General features: G+C 52.2%; 1 protein-coding gene across 1 annotated transcript; it reads left to right on the top strand.

The window, feature by feature from the left end:
• Positions 1–1,989: 1,989 nt before the first annotated feature.
• TRH (thyrotropin releasing hormone) lies at positions 1,990–4,951 on the top strand (the record flags this gene model as incomplete). Its single annotated transcript, NM_001101221.1, is given in 3 exon segments — positions 1,990–2,246; positions 3,233–3,451; positions 4,299–4,951. Coding segments are annotated over 2 exon segments (726 nt in total). The 5' UTR covers positions 1,990–2,246; positions 3,233–3,240.
• Positions 4,952–16,426: the final 11,475 nt, after the last annotated feature.

The following is a 16,426-nucleotide window of genomic DNA, read 5'->3' as shown; positions in this document are numbered from 1 at the left end:
GTTGCCATGCCCTCCTCCAGGGGGTCTTCCCCACCCAGGGATCAAACCCGCCTCTCTTGCGTCTCCTGCGTTGGCTGGCAGTTCTTTACTATTAGCACCACCTGAGAAGCCTTGTGGAAGGTGCACGTGTTAAATTTTCAGGTTGCCACCCAAAGAGATGGCACTGATTTACACCTCCACTGCTGTATATGAAAGGTAAGAGGCCTGTCTGTCTGATTTAATGCTTAGCTAGGATGGCAGTTCTAATTCTGGGGTCTGGTTGGGAGATCAAGTCCGGAATTTCAGGTTTGTAATCCACCCCCATCCAACCATCTGACCCTGGGGACACAACGTGTGTCTGGGAGTTGGGAAGGTGGTTAGGTTACCTCTCTGGACCTCAGTATCTTCACCTAAGAATGAGGAGCGGACTATAGCTGGTGATCTAAAAGTTCCCTCCCACCTCTAGTCTTTCTGCCTCTCTGAGTCTCTATGTCCCTATCTGTAAAGTGGGACTAATAGTCCCTATCCCACTTATCCTGTGATGTAAGGCTGATGTAAAGGTGATGTAGGGATGCAATGAGGTGGTGGACATGCCTGGAAAGCTAGATGCTCTGCCAAGGAAAGGAGTGACAACTAACACTCTCGGATTCCCCTTGCCAAACCACCAGCATGGCCTGAGACATACAACAGGTACTCCAAGTTTCAGTCTGAAGAACTACTGTATGGGGAGGCAGAATAATGTTCAGACTGTCCAGAGGTAGAAGAGTCTTCACTGATGTTCCCTCTGCCTAAAATGTGGTTTCCTCTAAGTATGCCTGGCACATTTCTCTATCTCCAGGAGGGACCACGGAGCCTGGCACACTGTGGGTACCCATTAACTCTTTCACTATGGAGGCTGTTTCCAGGACTAGTGTGACAATGCTCTCCTCCAAGGCATCATCTGACTTCGGGGACTGATTGGTGCACAAGCTCCTTGGGATGTTGCTTTTCTGCTCCCTGTATCCCTTCATTTCCTTTGCCTGGGGTAGGTACATTCAAAAAAACTTCCTATCCAGGGGTCACAAACTCCAATGTCCCTACTCAATGACCAGAGCAATACTCTGAGAAGACAGTAGAAATTGGTGGAGGGTGTGGTGACCTGGGGCAGCTGTTGTTAGGAGGAAATGCAAGCCCACTTTTTTCCCAAGAGATTTTCAAGAGAAGCCACAAATCCATAATTTCCCTGCGTTCTCCTGGCTGTAAAACGTCAGTTACTGAGTTTTTTCTCTGGCCATGGGATTTCCCAGGCAAGAATACTGGAGTGGCTAGCCATTTCCTACTCCAGGGGAATCTTCCCACTCCAGGGGATCTTCCCGCCCCAGGGATGGAACTGGTGTCTCTTGCATTGGCAGGTGGATTCTTCTATCACTAGCGCCACCTGGGGAGCCCAACAGGCCAGTTCAGTTCAGTTCAGTTCAGTCGCTCAGTCGTGTCCGACTTTTTGTGACCCCATGGGCTGCAGGACGCCAGGCTTCCCTGTCCATCACCAACTCCCGGAGTTTACTCAAACTCGTGTCCATTACAGTTTTGAAATTTTAGAAACTGCGGCCTTCCCTCACTGTAGGGATGAGAAAATTGGGTCCAGAGAGGGGGAGACATTTTCCAGAGGCAACACAGTCAAGATCAGAGCCCAGGTCCACTTGTCCACTTTCTTCCTCTCTCGGCCTCTCCCTTACTCCCCCTCCCTCTCCCCCGCAGCCCCCAGCTCCCCATCTTGACTGTCTCTGCGTCTTGCAGTCTCTCTGGCGTGGTCTGCTCTGTATCTCTCGGTGCATCTTTCAGTCTCCGTCTCCATCTCCGAGTCTGTCCTGTGCGCATCTCTGTGCGATTCTCTCAGCATCTCTGTCTTTGTCCCCTACCCTGGTGTTCTCTTAGACATCAGACCTTCGAAGCTGGATGCAGAAGCCACCCCGCTCCAGCATCCCATTCTGCGGCTCGTGCCTCCTCCTCCCGCTTCTCCGCCCCCGCCCCAGATTTCCGGTGGAGCAGGCAGGCAGGCGGGCCAGCGGGCGGGGTACCCACGGGGCCCGCTGCCGTCAGCGTCCCTTCCCGGCGGCCGCGACCCCTCCGCGCTGACCTCACCCGCGCCGCCGCCTCGCGCAGATATAAGCAGCGGCCCCGCGGCGAAGAGGGCAACCGGCGCCCCGGGTCCTACCAGCGCTCCTCGACTACTGACCCGCCGACCCCAGACCCCGAATCTCCGGATCGGAGCCCAGGATCCCGGACCGGTGCGTGGAGCTCGTGCCGGGCAGGTAACCAGCTGCGGGCGGCGGGCGGCGTCCGGGGCCCGGGAAAGGGGGGGCTTTGCCCGCCCTCCAATGCGCCCCGCGGAGAGCGGCGGCTTTGGAGCTCCGAGCGCTCCCGGGAGGGGCGCTGCGCTTCCACCCCCGGGTCTTCCACGGCGCAGGCCGGGGCCCGACGGAGGCACGGCGCGGCCACAGGGCTGGCGGCCCCTCCCGGCGCGCACGTCCCGGCCTTTGGAGCCGCACGTCGCGGGGAGGTTCGCATCCCACCGCTGCCGGGCTTCCCCAAGCTGGAGGTACGCGCCAGGATGCCGGGGGCTGCGCTGGGCAGTCAAGGGACCGGCGGGAAAGCCTGGGAGTTAGAATTCGAATCCGAATCTTACAGACTGTTCACGGTGGCAACCGACCTCAGTCTGAGAATCTCAGTCTCGGAGCTAGAAATAGGATTTAGCCCATTGAAATTAGCCTCTTAGTGTTAGAATTTGATTCCTAGCCTGGCCCTAGAATCTTAGCATTGGAAATAGAGTCAGGGTTGCAATCAGAACGCTGTAGATGGCGTGTTGGAATAAAAACATTGCTTTGGGAACCTTGGGGGAGAATTTTAGCCTGCGACGCTGCAGGTTAGCGTCCTGGCCGTTGGGCCCGCGCCGCAATCTTGGTGGTTACACTCCTGTCATTGAGAAGTGGCGGTGGAGATGGGGTCCCTGACTCTCGCAGGTAGACCTGGGGGTGGGCGGGCTGTCCAAGCATCCTTAGGGCTGAGGATGCCCAGGACTCAAGGCAGGTCCTCCAGCTGACCTCACCCAAATGTGGCAGGTGGTCCTGCTCCTGGGAGAGCATTTGAACGGTTGATCCTCCCCAGCTCACCCCAGGCCTCGGGTATCCCCCAGGACAGGAAAGAGAGCCATAGAGCATGCTTGGACGGGAGCGCAGCGGTGTACCTTTTTTCTCTTCCTGTCTCCCTGCCCCAGACGCCAAGATGCCTGGCTCTTGGTTTCTGCTAGCCATGGCTTTGACCCTGACCCTGACCGGTGTCCCCGGAGGCCGCGCACAGCTGGATGTGGCCCAGCAGGAGGCGGACCTGTCCGAGCAACAGGGCCTGGAAGACCTCCTGCGCCAGGCGGAGCGCCTCCTCCTCCTCCGGGAAGACCTCCAGCGACTGCGAGAAGACCAGGATGACAGCGTATCTGGTGAGGGCTGGGACTGTGTGGGGCTGCGGGTTGAGAGAAGGACGCCGACTGGAGAGGGTTAGGGGAAACCCGGCCACAGAGGAGGGAGAGACTTAGTCATTCAGCCTCTTGCCTTTCAGAAACTACCCCTGGCCACACCTTTGGCAGGTGGTGAGTTGACTGCTTCCTGGGATCAGATTCCTTTTCCATCTCAGTTCTGGGAATATTTCAGAGAGCAGACCTTCAGTGGGAAAGAGTCTGTGCCAGGGAGAGAGAGTTTCTTTGTGTGTTACAGTGTGAATTACTAGGCACCTGTTCATACTAGACACCGGTATGCCAGGCACCCTTCTAAGTACTTGAAACCCCTTGTAGCAGGATTTGATCTTCCTAAGCGTCAGATCCTAAATCTGTCTGCAATGCAGAAGACCCAGGCTCAATCCCTGGGTGGGGAACATGCCCTGGAGAAGGAAATAGCAACCCACTCCAGTATTCTTGCCTGGAGAATTCCGTGGAGAGAGGAGCCTGGCGGGCTACGGTCCATGGGGTCTCAAGAGTCGGATGCGACTTAGCAACTAAACCACCGAAGCCTCAGATAGGTAGTTATTACCCTTCCCCACCCCCATTTTACTCAGAAGGAAACTGAGGCTCAAAGAAGTTGAGTTGCTTATGGTCACACAGCTGGGGAGTGGAACCAGAGGCCATGCCCTTGACCACCTGTGTGAGTGTGCCTGGGTCTATGAGGCCTGAGAGGCAGGTGCAAGGCCATGAATCTGGGTGAATGCTGTGGGAATCTGTCTTGCCTGGAAGGAAGGCTGGAGTGGGCATCTGCAGGTCATGGGGTCCCTCACTGGCCTCTTTCCTTCCACAGAGTCTCAGATCTTTCAACCCGATTGGTTCTCCAAGCGTCAGCATCCTGGCAAAAGGGAGGAGGAGGAGGCAGACGAGGCAGTGGAAGGAGAAGAGGAAGGAGGGGCTGCGGGACTCCACAAACGGCAGCACCCTGGCCGGAGGGGTGATGTGGCGGCATGGGCGGTGGACGCGGGTCAGCAGAAGCGGCAGCATCCTGGCCGGCGCGCCTCCTGGCTTGGGTACGCTGTCACCAAGAGGCAGCACCCAGGCAGACGGCTGGTGGACCCCAGGGCCCAAAGGAGCTGGGAGGAGGCAGGGGAGGACGAGGATGAGGGTGGAGAGCTGATGTCCGAGAAACGCCAGCATCCTGGAAAGAGGGCCCTGGGGAGCCTGTGCGGACCCCGGGGACCCTGCGGCCAAGCCAGCCTTCTTCTGGGCCTCCTCGATGACCTGAGCCGAGGGCAGGGGGCTGAAGAGAAGCGGCAGCACCCTGGGCGGCGAGCGGCCTGGGCCAGCGAGCCCCTGGAGGAGTGAGCCCCATTGCCTGTAAACTCAGTTTGTGGTCTAAGAGCGTCTTGAGCCCTGTGCACCCTACCCCCTGTGACCCCCCTTTTCCGCTCCTCCTTAGATGCCTGACCATACTCCCGAGCCCCCAGTTTACACACATGTCAAACTCTTGCCTCGCCTGCCTATATCAGGGACGTGAGAAAGCCAGCCGATGAGTTCACACCCTGTGTCACCCACCTCGGCATCTCTGGCGAGGCGACAGACCCCAGAGTCCCTCTCCCCCACCCCGGCAGGCCTGCTCCCCTCCCTAGCCCTAAGATGAGCGTGCTGTGTCTTCTAAGGGACCCCCAGAGTGGAACAGGGTGCCACTGATGTGAGCAACCAGGGAGGGTGGGTGGGGTCCAGATCCAACTTTCAGCCCTTGCCACGTGCCAGGATTTGCCATGTATACACTTCACCCCCGGCACCCAGGATCTCATTCTCTTCTTGGGTATCCTTTTGTGGGTAGGAAGAGCCCCTCCCCACAGCTGTGTTCCGCTTGGGAGAAACATCGTAGGTGGCGCTGTGCTGCATGGTGGCTAAGGGAATAAACACTTGCAGGAATTTGTAAACGACACCCTGGAAGTCGTGGTTCGTATGTATCCTTCTAGGCACCTTTCTCCTATCCGTGTTAATAAAACCTACATCTGGATAACGTCAGCGGTTGCAGTTATATCTCAGCTGGTGTGGGATTTATCTTTACAGCATTGAGAGGGAACAGGCTGAGAGTCCCCAGCTCTGCTGAGAAGGGAATCAGGGAACTTGCAGGGGTGAAAAGTCCTCTCCACCATCCCCAGCTCAGAACAAGCTCCAGGGAGGTGGACGGGAGCTTTGGAGCCCGTTTGACACCTGGGAGACTGAGGCCTGGAGAAGAGGAGGGACTTGCCAGAAGACACACAGCTAGCTGGGGCGGAGCCACGGGTGTGAGAGGCAGCTCAGGACCCTGACTTGAGTTTGCCTGATTGGTGACAGGGCTGGGCTGGCCCAGTTTTATAATCATCATCGTTCTTGGCAGGAACCAAGAGTTTATGTGTCATCTGGCAGGCAGAGTGAGGACAGAGGGCCAGGCTGTGTTTGCAAACTCAAACCAGGGGCCGAGCAGGGAGGCAGGCTGAGTGTGGGACAAGAGGGAGTGGTGGGGACTTGGGAAAAAATGGAAGAGGCCATCTGACAGCACTTCAGTCCAAAAAATTTGACATCCTGTGAATCAAATAACGGTAATAATAGTGACATATACCCAACATGTACTATGTGTCAGGCAGTTCTTAGGCACATTACGTATATTAGTTCTGATCTTCACAATGATCCTAGGTGTTACTATGATTAGGCCAAATTTCCTAGCCAGGAAACCAACGTACAGAAAGCTCAAGTGACGTGTCTGGGGCTGAATTTGGCCCATTCGTTGCCACCTTCCCACTTCTGACTCAAACTCTGAAATTTCCCTGGGTCTTAGACTGTGCGTCACACACCTTCTTTTCTGGTGGGTGGATGGGCTATTTGGCTTTTCTGCAGACAGGATTTGGTCACCTTCCTGGAGAGGGAAAGAAGGGTTGGAAGGGTATCTGACACTCAGTTCCCATCCTCAGGGAACCACAGTTCGGGTGGGCTGGGGTTGGAAGAGCTCAGGGCTTATGCACTCACATGCGTCATCTCCATTAATGTCCGCAGAAGTCTCCTGAACTATTGAGGCGTTGATGGATTTTCTATTTTTGATGAGGGAACCAGCACAGAGATTAGGCACCGAGGTGCCTGAAGTTAGGGTGGCATTCCCTCTAGACCCTCTGGCTCTTCTTCACTGGACCATCAGGGCAAGCAGGGCCCTAGCAGGAAACCCTCTGCTCAGAGACCTGCTGGAAGGCAGACACCCTAATACAGGTAACACGGGCCACTTAAAGAGCTCTTCCCGGGAGCTCAGGGCTTGCAGGTGGTTTCTTAGCCAATCCCATGCAGCCCCAAGAAGCTGCCTGTCAGGTCCTTTTTAAAAAAAATACACAAGACTGTTTTGTTGTGTTTTTTGCTAATTAAAAAAATATATTTATTATTTTTGGCTGCTCTAGGTCTTTGCTGCTCTGAGGGCTTTTCTCTAGTTGCGGCGAGTGGGGGCTACTCCCGAGTTGTGCAGGCTTCTCGTTGCAGTGGCTTCTTTTGTTATGAAGCATGGGCTCTGGGGCACGCAGGCTTCAGTAGCTGCAGTTCCCTGGCTTTAGAGTACAGGCTTGGTGATTGTGGTGCATGGGCTCAGTTGCTCTGCAGCCTGTGGGATCTTCCCGGATCAGGGATCGAACCCATGTCTTCTGCATTGGCAGGTGGATTCTTCACCACTGAGCCACCAGGGAAGCCCTGGTGTGTCCTTCTGACGTTGAATGGCAGTTGAGTATGGAGAAATGAAGTGCTTGCCCAAGAGCACACCCTACCCTCTGCTCCTTCCAAACGTGCTTGGTGTGGGTTGTTCTTACCTCTTCAGACATGGGGCCATTTGAAGAGTGAGACACCCGCTTCCCCAGTCATTTAATGATCCCCCTGTACCCCTGAGAGTGATCAGACCACGTTGTAGTTAGTAAAGCATGCAGGATAGACACAGACGGCAGAGCAAATCCGTCTGGCTGAGGAAAGCAGGCTTCCTGGAGGACGAAACATCCAAGCTGAGTCACAGGATAAATAAGAGGGAAGATATTTCAGGCAGAAATAAAGAGCATAAACAAAGGCCCAGTGGGGGAAAAAAATCAGTGTTCCTAGAGTGCTAACACTGGAAATCTGAGGGGTTTTGGCCCATTCCTTTCTTTGAGGAGAAATGTGGCCCATTTCTCTACCTGTTGTCTAGTGCTGATCACGGCCCCTTAGAAGTGTGAGAGAGCAGTGTGATTTGGGAATGGAATCAAGGAAGCCTCTCTGGGGAAAGGGGCACTTGAGGTGAGCTCTGAAAGATGAAAGAAAAAGAAAACTTCCTAATCATTTACTCTGGGCCCAGACATCAGGCTTTGCCTGATGGGCACTTTTATCCAGCACATATAAGTGATTTGTAAATACCTGTTGAATGAATTAATTACCCATCATAGTCATCTCCAGTTCAAAGGAAAGGATACTAAGAGAGAAGTAAGTTTTGGGTTAGTCTGAAACTTGGGGTTCATCTCTACCTAACCCCTCCTTCAGCGTCCAGTGTTTAGTAAGGCCTATAAATCTTACCTCCTAGATCTGTCTCAAGTCCCCCTGTTTTCTCCCAGTTCCTCTGACACCCCCCAGGTCCTGGCCACCGTCATTTGCTGGTCTCTGGCTTCCACGCTTGTCCCCAAAGGCCATTGTCCACACAGCAGCCAGAGAGAAGCAGATAGGACTATGGAAACCACACTGCTTAAGACCGCTTAGCAGCTTCCAACTTGCCTAGAATAAAATCCTCACCACGGCCACCCAGTCGGCCTCTTTTCTGTTTCCTAAACATACCTCAGGACCTTAGTCTATGTTTCTCCCTCCATCTGAAGCCCCCTTTCCTCCTATTCCTCACATTCTCCAGATCAGTATCCTGGGGTATCCGAGGATACTTCTGAAGTATTCTAGGGGTACTTCCTGAACTGTGGAGGTTAGAAAGCAGAAACTGCATTTCCCAGACTCCCTTGCAGCTAGAGTTTTGGAATCACATTAAGGTGTCCGTGGGGAAGAAGTGAGATTGGGAAGGCTGCTCTGATGATTCCTGCTGGAAAGCAAGGTGATAGTGATCTGTTTCTGCAGCACCTTCCTGCTCTCCAAACTCCAGCTCTGAGAGCATCTAGAGTCAGTTGTTGAAAGCACCTTTCAGGCCAGCTTCGCAGCTATCATAGTATGTTCTTTTCCCTTATAAACAACTTTGTTGGTGGTATATTTTACGTATCCTGAGATTTATTTATTGCAGGAATATACTTCAGTGATTTTTAGTAAATTTACATAGTGATACAACCATCATCATTAATCAATTTTAGAACATTTTCAGACCCCCAGTAAAATGCCCATGCCCATTTACAATTAATCTCTCTCCCTACCCTTAGCCCCAGGCAACCACTCATATACTTCTTCTCCATACATTTGTGTTTGCTGGATATTTTATACAAATAGAATCTATAACATGTGGTCTCTTATGCCTGGCTTTTGCCAATTGGCACAATGCTTTTGAAGTCCATCCATGATGTAACATGTCTTATTACCTTGTTCTTTTTGATTGCTGAATAATATTCCAAGTTGCTGTTGTGTTCAGTTGCTAAGTCATGTCTGGCTCTTTGTGACCCCGTGGACTGCAACATGCCAGGCTTCCCTGTCCTCCATTATCTCCTGGAGTCTGCTCAGATTCATGTCCACTGAGTTGGTGATGCTATCTAACCATCTCCTCCTCTCTCACCCACTTCTCCTCTTACCTTCCATCTTTCCCAACATCAAGGTCTTTTCCTATGAGTCAGCTCTTTGCATCAAGTGGCCAAAGTATTGGAGTTTCAGCGTCAGCAGCATCAGTCCTTCCAATGAATATTCAGGGTTGATTTCCTTTAGGACTGACTGGTAGTGGGTTCTTAAGCTCAGTGATTCCCATGGTGGTCTCCTCATTTTCCTGATTAGAAACAGAGAAAACAGCTTCCCTGGTGGGGTGCTTCTGTGGTATTTTTCTGCAGGATGGCTCCCCCAGCCCTTTGACAATTTCATAAGCACTTTATTCCGAGAGCAATATTCCAGATATTCAAAGACTGGTACCAGACAGGCATCAGCCATTCAGGGCCCACGTCCGATCAGAATGGACAGATTCTAACACACCTGTGACGTCACAGCAGTATGGACACAATTTGCTGAACGCCAGCCCTGCTGTGTTAGATCAACTTTTCTGCTCAACATCCCTAGAGTAAAGTGTTTGCTGTGCTCACTCCTGATTCACACTAGGTAACTCCTCCTCCTCCTTAGCTGTCATTTCAGACAACCCTTCATCGGGATGTGGCACCGCATCTCGCCTTTCCTTGCAGCTGTCACAGTTTGTTTTTATATCTGTAGCCTAAGACAGGATTAGAGTGCAAACAGTTTACTTGGAGGGTGATCCCAGGAAGCGATGGTCTCAGAGTTGGGGAGGGATTTGGGGAAGAGAAGGCAATAAGCGCAGATGCAGTAGTGAACAGATTTCCCTTGAGAAACTGGAGAACAGGACTCAGAGGGTCCCATTCGACAGAGTGAGGTAGCTGGAGATTCTCTCCTGACTCTCACTGATCAGGAGTCAAAGATGGGCCCTAGGGATGTTGACACCCTGGCACTTTCAGCTTGCCGCAAGCACTGACCACTGGGGGCCCTGAGGTGGAGAATCTTAGGATGCTATTGTGTATCACCGCAAAGGTGAGCACTGAGGGGATGGAGTGAGGGGCCCGCAGCACCTGCCAGTTTTCTTGGGTGATTTTTTCATAAATGCCTCCTTCATCATCAAACTCTGTGTTCCATGAGGCGATCACTCCAGTACCACCAGCAGCAAGGACAGTGCCAGTGCAGGGCAGGTGCTTAGAAAACATGTGTTAAACATGAAAACAAAGGTGGAGATGGGGGTTGAAGGCTTCCTGCTTCCCTGATAGCTCAGTTGGTAAAGAATCTGCCTGCAGGAGACTCCGGTTCAATTCCTGGGCAGGAAAGATCCCCTGGAGAAGGGATAGACTACCCACTCCAGTATTCTTGGGCTTCCCTTATAGCCCAGCTGGTAAAGAATCCCCCGGCAATGTGGGACACTTGGCTTCGATCCCTGGGTTGGTAAGATCCTCTGGAGAAGGGAAAGGCTACCCACTCCAGTATTTTAACCTGGAGAATTCCAGGGACTGTATAGTCCATAGGATTTCAAAGACTTGGATACGACTGAGTGACTTTCACTCACTCACTAGCTGGCACAGTGGGAAAGAACCCAACTGCCAATGCAGGAGACATAAGGGATGCAGGTTTGGTCCCTGGGTGGGGAAGAACTCAGGGAGGAGAGCGTGGCAACCCACTCCAGTATTCTTGCCTGGGAAATCCCATGGACAGGAGCCTGGCGGGCTACAGTCCATGGGGTTGCAGAGAGTCAGACACAACTGAAGGGACTTAGCACGCATGATGCCTGAGAGAGAGCCGATGGGGCAAACCCAAATGTTGTAGGGCGCTCCTCACTACAGACCTGTGAGCCTGGCCTCAAGGGTGGCCCCGGAGCTGAGAGCTTGTGTTATGACCCCGTGTTACACTTGCCCAGTGACTCTGCCTTTTACAGAGCCTTGGAGGGCATTAAACAGCCTTTTGCAGGTGGTAGTCTTTAGTCTCTACACTGGGACATCAAGAACCTCCTCTGTGTGGGGACTTTCCGCTTACCATTTACACCCCACTTTATGGGTGAGAAATGCCTGGTTTAGAGAGGTGAAGCAACTTGCCCAAGGCCATACGTCTCCTATGGGTAGTACCACCAGGCTCACCCCAGTTCTAAAGACTTCAAGGCCAGTGGTTTTTCCTTTCAACCCCTGCCATCCTCATGTACGAAGCTTTAAAAGCGGAGGAACAGGACTTCCTTGGTGGCTCAGTGGTAAAATATCCACCTACCAATTCAGGAGACTCGGGTTCGATCCCTGATCCCGGAAGATCCCCCATGCGGCTAAGTCCATACGCCGCACTACTGAGCCTGTGCTCTAGAGTCCGGGAGCCCCTGCTCCGCAGCAAGAGAAGCCACCGCAAGGAGAAGCCTGCCCACCGCAACTAGAGAAAAGCCCACACAGCAACGAAGACCCAGCACAGCCAAAAATAAATAAATAAATAAATATATATATATATATTTTTTTTTTTAAAGCTGGGGAGCATCCCTTCAAGGAGCTGCCTCTCACAGACTCCAGCGAGGCTGTCTGACCTGCTTTGCTGTGAACCATCCCCATGTCATGACTTCCTCTGATATATGTTCTTGAATTAATTTCTTCTGCGAACCTTATTTCGATTAATTAGATGCAATCAGAGGACCGCTTTGCCAAGAGACTCAGTTCCTGCTCGGGCCTCTTGGGGAGTGGGGTGGGGTGGGAGAACACGTGGGGCTTCTAACCTGAAGGATGTTGGCAATTAGAGCCCATTTCGATCACCCGGGTTTGAGCTGACTGCCTTGGAGAACATCAATTAGCTCAGTGGCTAAACTGCGCTGAGAGTTACAGGTTACCAAGGGGACCTGTGGTCAATGCCAGGATTTAAGTGGCTCTAGTCTTCGGGGATCATCTTTCCTGAATTGCAGCCATGTTCTGGGGCTGTTGATTATCGGCAGGCTGATTAGACCCTGTCTATGGAGGAGAGTGAATTCCTAATTGCCAGCTGCTGAGGAGGCGAGCTTCCCGGCACAGACGCAGGTACACCCCGTCCAAGGTGCCAGACAGAGGCAGGCAGGCACACGTCGGGGGGTGGCCGCATTAGGCCGGTAGCCAGAGACGGCACAGGACACATGCCAGGCTCAACCCAGTCTCCCCTAGGAGGAGTGTGGGGTCTCGGAGTGACCCTGGAGAACACGGAGGCCCAGGCCATCCTTGGGAGGATAAACATTGTCTCCAAGGAGACGCCCAACCTAAAGAAAAAAGGGACCCCCTGCTAGTGCCAGGCTCTAATAATCACAACTGTTATTGTTGTTCAGTCGCTAAATCATGTCCGACTCTTTGCGACCCCACGGACTGCAGCATGCCAGGCTTCCCTGTCCTTCACCATCTCTCTGAGTTTGCTCAAACTCAAGTCCATTGAGTCCGTGATGCCATCCAACCAGCTCTTTGTCTATCGCCCTCTTCTCCTGCTCTAAATCTTTCCCAGCATCAGGGTCTTTTCCTATGAGTCGGCTCTTTGCATCAGGTGGCCAAAGTACTGGAGCTTCAGCTTCAGCATCAGTCCTTCCGATGAATATTCAGCATTGATTTCCTTGAGGATTAACTGGTTGGATCTGCTTGCAGTCCAAGGGACTCTCAAGAGTCTTCTCCAACACCACAGTTTAATAATCATAATAGTCAGTGTTAATTGAACTCTTTAATTGAGCGCCGAAGAATTGGTGCTTTCGAACTGTGGTGTTGAAGAACACTCTTGAGAGTCCCTTGGACTGCAAGGAGATCTAACCAGTCAATCCTCAAGGAAATCAGTCCTGAATATTCATTGGAAAGATTGATACTGAAGCTGAAACTTCAATACTTTGGCCATCTGATGCAAAGAACCTACTCACTGAAAAAGACCCTGATGCTGGGAAAGATTGAAGGCAGGAGGAGAAGGGGACGACAGAGGATGAGATGGTTGGGTGGCATCACTGACGCAACGGACGTGAGTTTGAGTAGGCTCCGGGAGTTGGTGATGGACAGGGAAGCCTGGTGTGCTGCAGTCCATGGGGTCACAAAGAGTCAGACAGAACTGAGCGACTGAACTAAGCTGAACTGTGTGCCTGGAACTGCTCTAAGCACCTCACAGGAAGCAGGACATTCAGCTTTCTTAAGGAGAAAACTGAGGCTCAGAGAGGTCAAGCGATTTGCCTCACATCTTTTTCCAGCCAGTCTGTTTCCCGGTTGAACAGCTATGGATGGAGTGCTGGCTCTTAGGTGATGGGGCTCGGACGACCCCTCAGGTCCTAAAACCCTTTAAGGGGATCCACAAAGTTTCCACTTTCCTAGCTGTGCATCTGTGTGAGGCCAGGTTGTCTTCATGTGTTTCCGTCAAAATTTAATCTGGTGAGTAAACACAAAAGCAGATAAGAGAATCTAGTTGCCTTCCATTAAGTCGGACAATGAAAAAATTTGTAAAATTGTACACCAATGCCACTTCTCTCATGAAATTTTTTGTTTTGTTTTGGAAACTCTATTATTTCCTTAAAAATATTTTAGTTAACACACTATGTATTAGTTGTTTTAAAATATTCTCACTTGGATTTCTCATACAGGAAACATCAATAGATACAATCCAAAGTTCTTTGAGGGGGGTCTCAATAACTTTTAAGTACCTAAAGGGGTGCTGAGAGAAACTTGATTGAAACAAATACACACACACACACACACACTATCCTAAGAAGAGCTGGACTTAGCAGTCCTGTGTGCTACATATTCTTGTAAGGGCTTTATGTATTTTGAACTATTTAGTCTTCATAGCCAGGAGGTAACTATTACAATTATCCACACGGGGAAACTGAGGCACAGAGCGGTTCAGTCTCTTACCCGAGGCCACATATTCAGAACAGGGCGGAGTCCAATTGCCAGCCCAGGCCTCCAGGCTCCAGATCTGAGCTCCTGGCCAGGCCTCTGCACTCTGCTTCCAAGCAGCATGCACCCTGGGGCGGGGAGGAGCTGGGGAGGTGGGGTTGGGTTTGATGGCATCAGTGTAAGTTTCCCATGATAAGTACATTTCTGCACAGAGAGATACAGCGCTTTTGCTGGATCACACAGCCAGGAGAGGGCTCCTTACTCCTCAGTTCTGAGCCAGACCCCGAGGACCACCTTCTCACCGCCCTCAACAGTGTCCGATCGACTCAGGGATGGGCCATGCCCAGCTGATGAGAACCGGCTTCGGAGCTTCGGTGGGGACATTTGTCTGGAGGCTCTTTTTCCCCTCACAGGTTGCTGAACTGGTAGGAGGTTACCCTGGAGCTCCTGGCCAGTGCAGAGCAAGAACCTGGCTGAGAATCCTCACTGATCAGAAGTCAGACAAGCAATGGAGAGACTGAGACCCAACCCAGCACTGCCTTATACCCTTGGCCTTTCCAGTAACATGAGCCAATGAATTCCGTTTTCTCTCATGTGTGTTCCTTTAAATATAACAAGTTTAACATCATCCGTACATGTCACCCTTTTCTTTATTTCTTTAGCTTGCCAGGTCTTAGTTGCAGCATGTGAACTTAGTTGCGGTACGTGGGATCTAGTTCCCTGACCAGGGATCGAACTTGGTCTTTGGTGTCATGAAGATTGAATGAGATGCAGCATGTGAATCATGTAATTTGAGAACTGACTCATAGTAAATTATCCAAAAACGCCAGCTCTTGGGATGATCACTTTATTAGTTTGCATTTAATTTTTGTTGGGGGAAGAGTTTTGAGCTGTCATACAATTCTCAAAGGGGTCTACAATCCCGGAAGGTCAACAACCATTGGTTTGGGAATCTGAGGAGCGTGGGTCGAATATTACGATAAATGATCACGTCTTGCCTTTGCAAAGTCTGCCAGGATGGTGCCCTGTGATTGCCTCTGTGGGGGTCAGGATGCTCGCCCTAGCCAGGATGAGCCCCCCTACCAGCTTATCGTCCCTCCCCCTGGCCCTGGGTCCCTGTGGCCTCAAAGCTCCAAAATGCCTCATTAGTGCCTGGTGAGAGCAGAGCCAGCAAGTGGGGCTGCCTCTGGCCTCTGAGGAGCACACCCCTCATTAGAGCAGAAGGAAGCGTCTCATCTGACAGCGGGGCGGCCAGGGCCGGCGGTCCCTTTGTGTCTGGGCCCGATGACTCAGGGAACGCCAGCACAGAGCCGTGGCACCGTGCCCCACTCCCACTCCCATGATTCTCCAGCCCCAGGGCCCAGCACTGCAGCTGGCATTTACTGAGGTGATAAACTAGGTATTTACTCGTTGGTCCTCCTGGTTTGGTCAAGAGAGGCTGAATCAGAACACGAGGCCTCAGGGGGGGAGACAATCAGATTCAGATGTCTTGTCCCTGCTCCAAACCCTTGCAGGGAAAGTTGGGGGGTCGGGGGGGAACAGATGGGGGGCAGACTTGATGTCCGGCAGACAGGTGGGTCCTCTGCTCTGCCACTCTCCGGCCTTGGTGTTAGGCAAGTCATTTCTGCTGTCTGCACCCAGTGTCCTCAACTGTAAGGAGGGGATCAAGAATCGTACCTGAACCGCAACCCTGCAGAGAACTCATTTCATAAGTCAGCTCTGCTCGAGTTTCTGTCCTGCTGACATCCCCGAGCCGCACTAACCCCAGCTCTCAGACACAGGCGGGGGTCAAGGCCCATCGTTCAAGGTCCTTCGTGAGCCAGATCCTGCTCACTGCTCCTGTGTCATCAACCACCCAATCACCCACCTTACCCAATCACTCTGTGTGGACGAAACGATTTCTCTCCTTCACCCACGCAATACTACCATTCTTCCAGCCTCTCTTTTTGAAGTTGGAAAATCCCGACTTCAGGCTCAACTCGGGCACCTCCTCCTCCAGGAAGCCTTCCGTGACCTCCTCCCAGCATTGCATCAGGCAACTCCTCGGGGATCCCACCTGCCAGAGCTGGACAGACCTGGGCCCAGGATCCTGGGGATCCATCTAGAACCACCCATCTCAAAGCATGGTCCAGCCTCATCTAGAAACTTGTGAGAAACATGGCTTCTCAGTCTCCACCCTGGACCTTCTGAATCAAAACTGGGAGCATGGCCCAGCAATCTGTGTTGTAAAAAGCCCCTCATGGGATTCTGAAGCTCAAGTTTGAGAATCAGTGGTCTAAGCAGCTGCATTTTCTGCATCTAAAGTGCCTTATGACCTGGTCCCACTCCAGCAGCTGCTGCAAGAGGGAGGGGTCCGTGTCTCCCCTGGGTGCCGTCCGCTAACAGAGTTGTTACAGACTAGAACTGTCTCTGACCCATCCTCTTCTCGCACTTCCTGGAGACACTCAACCAATTTTGAATTGTAACT

The sequence above is a fragment of the Bos taurus genome, chromosome 22 (genome assembly GCF_002263795.3).
Source record: "Bos taurus isolate L1 Dominette 01449 registration number 42190680 breed Hereford chromosome 22, ARS-UCD2.0, whole genome shotgun sequence".
NCBI lineage: Eukaryota > Metazoa > Chordata > Mammalia > Artiodactyla > Bovidae > Bos > Bos taurus.
This window is presented reverse-complemented; position numbering and strand designations above follow the sequence as displayed.